The sequence below is a fragment of the Punica granatum genome, unplaced genomic scaffold, assembly GCF_007655135.1.
Source record: "Punica granatum isolate Tunisia-2019 unplaced genomic scaffold, ASM765513v2 Contig00002, whole genome shotgun sequence".
In the NCBI taxonomy this organism is placed as follows: domain Eukaryota; kingdom Viridiplantae; phylum Streptophyta; class Magnoliopsida; order Myrtales; family Lythraceae; genus Punica; species Punica granatum.
In genome coordinates, this window is record NW_022204029.1 from 30,437 (window position 1) to 36,662 (window position 6,226).

General features: G+C 41.9%; 2 protein-coding genes across 2 annotated transcripts; both read left to right on the forward strand.

Moving 5' to 3' along the window:
• On the forward strand, positions 1–2,959 carry LOC116189734 (equilibrative nucleotide transporter 3-like). The gene is made up of 9 exons (XM_031519449.1): positions 1–361; positions 456–560; positions 840–995; positions 1,087–1,230; positions 1,339–1,444; positions 1,699–1,865; positions 1,953–2,107; positions 2,238–2,496; positions 2,608–2,959. The coding sequence occupies exons 1-9, from the start codon at positions 320–322 to the stop codon at positions 2,716–2,718; spliced, it is 1,245 nt and encodes a 414-aa protein (XP_031375309.1). The 5' UTR covers positions 1–319; the 3' UTR covers positions 2,719–2,959.
• A 1,630-nt stretch (positions 2,960–4,589) lies between these two features.
• LOC116189738 lies at positions 4,590–6,226 on the forward strand. The gene is made up of 2 exons (XM_031519452.1): positions 4,590–5,740; positions 5,841–6,226. The coding sequence occupies exons 1-2, from the start codon at positions 4,826–4,828 to the stop codon at positions 6,042–6,044; spliced, it is 1,119 nt and encodes a 372-aa protein (XP_031375312.1). The 5' UTR covers positions 4,590–4,825; the 3' UTR covers positions 6,045–6,226.

A 6,226-nucleotide genomic window follows, 5' to 3' on the forward strand; every position in this document is an offset into this window, starting at 1 on the left:
GCTTTTAGCAGAAAAGCCAACCCTCCATTCATTCACAGCCCACTCTGTCTTTCTTCAGGGATAATAAGAAAGTAGTCAAAGAAGTGACAGCCCACCGTGTATCATCACTGTTCCTTCACTGCCCATTCCCCTTGCTTCGATTCTTTGGGGCTTGGCTTGGCCGCCGCAGAGTGCGGATAACCTTTTAAAAGGTCTCAGAGGATATTCAAATCTCATGCCACGGCCCCATCCATACGCTCCAGTCTTAATCCAGACGCTCCTCTATTGATTTCCATCGTAAAGTTTCGAGCTTTCCGTGTGATTTCTCCGGGAAACGGCTATGGCGAATGCCGGTGACATTGCTGTCCCGACAAGGCTTGAGGTATTTGTCGATTGTTGTTGCTCCTTTTACTTCTTGTATGTATCTGTTTTTCAAGTAACAGCTCTTTGTCATTTCTTCTGATGTTGGTGGTCAGGGGAAATTCAAGGCCACGGTGGTCTGTTGGATTCTTGGGTTTGGTTCACTTGTCGCTTGGAACAGTATGCTGACTATTGGAGATTATTATTATAACCTTTTCCCGGTAAGGAAAAAAAAAATGATCTTGACAATTATGTTCTGTTTGAACCTTTTGTAATCTCTCTCTGTTCTTCAGCTTATTTTGTATCCAGTCGAATTTTTCCAGCAGCAAAAGGAAAGTCTTAATTCTCTGTGTCGTCATTGTGGGCATGTTGTTTAGTGTGGCTGTTTTTTCGGCTCGAATGGTTTCATTGGAGCAAGAAGCTATGAGTTCGGTGTAGATCAGTGTGTACGATTCATGATAAGCTGATTCATTGAGAATCCTTTTCTCAATTTTTTGTAGAAATACCATCCATCGAGAGTCCTCACGCTTGTCTACCAGCCCTTTGCGCTCGGAACCATTGCCCTTCTTGCATACAACGAAGCGAGACTCGACACCCGAAAGAGGAACATCGCCGGTTACATCCTTTTCACTCTCAGCACCTTGTTGCTCATAGTTGTAAGTACGAAAAATGATTCAAATTTCACTAATCATGCTATCTCAAGTTACATCAGTATTTATGAATTCCACCAAACTTCAACTGGGACAGTTGGACTTGGCAACTTCCGGGAAAGGAGGGATTGGGCCGTACATCGGAATATGCGTCATTGTGGCTTGTTTCGGAACTGCTGATGCTCACGTTCAGGGAGGAATGGTGGGCGATCTATCTTTCATGTGTCCTGAATTCATGCAGGTAAAGTCCAGATTTATTCATGCCTTCAAACTTATCCGCATTCCTATCTTTATTTTGGCCTTACGATCTTAAACTCAAAAGGCAAAATATTTCGAAAATTGTTTGCAGTCGTTTTTTGCAGGTTTAGCTGCATCTGGAGCTGTTACATCTGGTCTGAGGCTTGTTACTAAAGCAGCCTTCGAGAAAGCAAGTAACGGTCTTCGCAAAGGGACGAGTATGTGACTCTCTGTTTCATCAGCAACTATTTGTTTGTTTTCACATAACTGTCTTACTTCTTACCTTTTCTTCCAAACAATGTCATGGAAATCGAAGGCAATATTTTTCTTTTCACTTTAAAGACGTATACACATTATCTTTTAACCTTTCAAGGTTTCTTCACGAAATTTTATAGTGAAGGTTTTCCACAGCCAAATAGACTATTCCTCCTGATATCAACGAGTTAATATGGTCAATGAATCTTTTTTGCAGTGTTGTTCCTTGCAATCGCCACGTTCTTTGAGTTCCTCTGTGTTCTGCTATATGCAATCGTATTCCCGAAGCTTCCAATAGTTAAATATTACCGCTCGAAGGCGGCTTCTGAGGGATCAAAGACTGTCAATGCTGATCTTGCTGCAGCTGGAATTCACGCAAATCAAGTAGCTAGGAGATTGCCAATGATTTCTAAAACCACACGCACTATTTATGTTCTTCGTATTTGCTCTTACAAACTTCTTGTTTTGCAGGATGATGCCAAGGAGCAAGCACGCCTGAGCACCAAGCAACTTTTGCGCGAGAACATAGATTACGCTGTCGACCTGTATCTGATATATGTTCTCACACTCTCAATCTTCCCGGGATTCTTGTTTGAGAATACTGGAAATCATAAATTGGGCTCATGGTACGTAAAAACGATTCTAAAATTTCATTATATTTGCTTCCCTTTTCTCTGGAATATATTCGTTCCAGAAAAAAAAAAAACTGCAGAAAAGGGGATATGCATGTTTTATTAATCCGATGTGTTTTCTCAGGTACCCCCTTGTTCTGATTGCTATGTACAACGTGTGGGACCTGATATCAAGGTACATTCCCCTGGTGGACTGCCTGAAGCTCGAGTCCCGGAAAGGCCTCATGATCGCAATCCTAGGGAGGTTCCTGCTCATCCCTGCATTCTACTTCACAGCTAAATATGGTGATCAAGGGTGGATGATCCTGCTGGTCTCGTTCTTGGGACTAACAAATGGTTATCTCACCGTATGCGTCATGACAGTCGCGCCGAAGGGTTACAAGGTCCGTGAAGTCTGGGGGTCTAATTAATGGTTTCCGGGTCTACTTTTGTGGAGTTGTTTTTTGGTTATTGACAATGCTGTTGTATTGTTTGTTCGAGTTTTTTTTCTGCAGGGGCCTGAGCAGAATGCGCTGGGGAACTTGCTTGTGCTGTTCCTCCTGGGAGGAATATTCTCAGGAGTTGCTCTTGATTGGTTGTGGATCATTGGCAATGGAAGCTTCTAAGGAACGAACTTGATTTAATTCAGTAAATGGAAGTGTTTATATCGGTGAACTGATAAGAGTTCGATTTTTTTCCCCCACCTGTGTGCAAAGGTCGTTTTCTTCTTACATTTTGGACAATGGAAGGAACTACAAATTTGCTGCAGATGAAGCATTTTCCTTTACAGATCATTTGCTAAGCCAGCTTGTGCTCTCTATCTTTTGTTTTGGTTGAATATATATGTTCTTCTCTGGTTTTCTTATATGAGCTAAGCTGTCCACCGATTGTTTACGACAAGGCATCTCCACGATATTTGCGTGTCCAAGCAGTAATCGCTAATGTCTTTGAGTTGTGAATATCATGACTGTCTCATACTTTTTGGGCACGCTAGGAATTATCTCCGCCCTAGTTGATGGCAAAGAAACTGATTCAATCTCCATTCCTCAGTATGAATTTTTGGTAGCCGTCCAACCGGAAGTCGACCCTTGTGGGTGTGACCTCAGCATATCAGGCATGGATTACGTTGGCCACCCTCTTCGACTCTCAAAACTGTCAGTAGTAACATGTACTGAAGGAAAACGATGGATATCCCCATGCTTGATTAATTATCTATAAACAATCAAGCAATTATAGCAATGAGGTTTGTTGCTCACCGGTAAAATTTTCAGCTCTCAAAAAATAAATCGAAGCATAACCTCTAGTTGTGCTACAGATTCGGAGCCCTTGTAGGGATGGAGTCTGGAACCTTAGTCGAAGGAGGAACATATCTATGGACATATACCTAGTCCACTCTTATACTTAATAGGACTGCATATCATTCATTAAACTTCTCTTCTTATTTTCCTCATTAACCAAGCAACCATACTGTAAATACATAATATTTATTAAACTTATATTCTTCAAAATGAAGGTCATGGAAGAAAGGATGACGACCCATATATAAACACGTACATGTGTTTAAAAAAAAAAGATACATACATGTTTTTTTGGACTATATAAAATAATTTTTCACTATTTTTTACTGAGAAATGATTGCACCCCTCGTATTTTCTTTTAGCAATTAATAGTTGTATTTGCGCGCCTCTGACTTTTCAAGCTACAAAAGTCTTGTTAATAATTCTTACTATATGATGGTCATTTGATATATGGGTTGAGTCTATTGAATTTAGAGATCATGTTTCACTTTGCGCATAGCATGTGTATAAGTCTTATCTAGTTTTTATTCATGTGCGCGTAGCACGTGCATAAGTCCAGGCCGGGTTTAACAAAAACCCACTTTATCTCGAAACCCGGCCAAAATCGGTGGACCCGGTTGACACCTCGACCCGGTTGACCCACCCGTTACGGTCGAACCGATTATTTTATGAAAAAATCTTTCCTTTCCCCAATTAAAATCTTAAATATCTTCGACTATAGGTTTTCAAATCTCAATTTTATAGTAATTGGAATCAAATCTTTACAGTTTACAATTTACATCAATAACTAATAACATATAAAGTTACGTTATTTTAGACTTCTATTGCTGATCCTTATTCTTTGATTCTTTTCTTTTCTTTCCAATTAGAAACTAAAAATTAAAATCCCAAGAGTTTAAAAAGAAAAAAAATAACCAAAGCAATGCCAAATTGAAATTGAAAAGAAAACGTACCCATTTAATTGGCAAAGAGGCCAGTTCGATGCTCGGGCCGGGTTGAAAACATTGATGCCGAGGACAAAATCCTGATCCCTTTAGAATATATCAAAGATATTTCTAAGCATAAATAGCAAAATTATTAACAAAAAAACAAAATGATATATAGTGGCTTGGGGGCCAAGGCAAGTAATACAATGTGATAAATGTGTCACAACCGATAAGAACGGGAAAAAACCGCCAACGCACAGTTATTCAGTTATTCTCAACAATTCCCACAAAATTCTCCGCATAAACCTCATAAAAGAAAAAAGAAAAACTGACCAGGTAGAGATCATCTCATCACACTAACAGTTACTAAATATATACATACATCTATATGTGTGTGTGTGTATATATATCTTCTCTCTTAGCTGCCGCCATAAATCAGATCTCCAGATTGAGACCTCTCCCATTTCCCCAGCTAACTAAACTACCAGCTATAGCTTCTAATCTATACTATGGCCTTGAGCTCATATCCAGCATTGAACTGGCCAGTGGTCCATGATCACTTCCATGGCTTCATACCGATTCCACCGGCTGCAGCTACTGAAGCTCCTCATCAGCTTGAGATGCCTGCCAGTGCCGCCGCCTTTCCCAGTTATAGCAACAATGCCGGTGCTGCCTTGAGTGTCGTTTATAATAACAGGCACAGTGATGTCGTTAAGGCCGATCCATTGTTTTTCAACAAGGGATACTTTGATTACGGCATCACCGGTGATGCTCAGCCAGCTGATGACTACAGCTGTATATCCTCCTCCTACCCAGACTGCTACAACTACTATAGCAACTATAGTACTGTCGACGATCTGCTCGATCCTGCAGAGACCTACTTCTCATCTCCTGCCGCCGATCCTCTGTCACTGGCCGGCTGCTATGACATGAATTATGGTGATTATCATCTTCAGCAGCAGCTGTTGTCCGGACCTGGGATTCTTGGCCTCCACGACTATAATGAGGATGCCTATGCGGACCAGTTCTACCAACGTCAACTGCCTGCAGCTCAGCCTCCAAAGCGGCACAGGCCATGCTACTTTGATCTTCCCGGTAATCTGCTGTTCCCTCCGGGGGATACTTGCCCACCAGCTCAACTTCCAGTGTTGCACGCGATCGATGGAGTTTCCTCTAATATGACCAAAGCAGAGGAGTATATTGAGCACACCAGGCCGAGGCCGAGGAGGGTGTCTGCGCAGAGCCTGGCGGCTCGGGAGAGGCGGAAAAGGATATCGGACAAGACGCAGGAGCTGGGGAAGCTCATCCCAGGTGGGAGTAAGATGAACACTGCCGAGATGCTTCAGTCCGCATTCAACTACGTCAAGTTCCTGCAGTCTCAAGTCCAAATTCTCCAACTCATGGCTTCTTCCAACCCCAGTCAGGTACCAACACATACCCGTAATTACATTTTAAGTGTGATTTCCCCAAAGAAATTTCATTCCGGTAGCATGTTTAGGCTGTCTAACATATGGTTGGGTATAGGAAGATGATCTTGCGGAGAAACCAGAAAAGGAAGAGGATGAGGCCGAGAAGGGATCATCATCACCGAGTCTGCTGCGGTTGGTGGCCTCCCCGACAGTTCAAGAGAAGCTGTACAAGGAGGAGAGCTGCATTATTCCCCGGTCTCTAGCCAAAGCCCTTGTCCACAGCCATCCCCATCTTCCGGACCTCCACCAGCTCCTCTAATCGAATTTTCCATTAATTTTGCCATTAATCATCTCCCTTCGCTTATGTAACTAATTTGTATTTTTTTTTGTCTAGTTGCAATCTTACTTGTCACGTTAGTTACATCGTCATCGGTTGTAGGTATGTATCTCATTCAGTTTGATATTATCCTATCGTTTAAGCACTTGATAATCCCAGTTGAG

Bases quoted from the DNA above. Each gene is read 5' to 3' on its own strand.
- LOC116189738 (XM_031519452.1), top strand. From the start codon at position 4,826: ATGGCCTTGAGCTCATATCCAGCATTGAACTGGCCAGTGGTCCATGAT. The intron at 5,741-5,840 runs GTACCAACACAT...GGTTGGGTATAG, and splicing joins CTTCTTCCAACCCCAGTCAG to GAAGATGATCTTGCGGAGAA.
- LOC116189734 (XM_031519449.1), top strand. From the start codon at position 320: ATGGCGAATGCCGGTGACATTGCTGTCCCGACAAGGCTTGAG. The intron at 1,445-1,698 runs GTATGTGACTCT...TCTTTTTTGCAG, and splicing joins CGGTCTTCGCAAAGGGACGA to TGTTGTTCCTTGCAATCGCC. The intron at 2,497-2,607 runs GTCCGTGAAGTC...TTTTTTCTGCAG, and splicing joins TCGCGCCGAAGGGTTACAAG to GGGCCTGAGCAGAATGCGCT.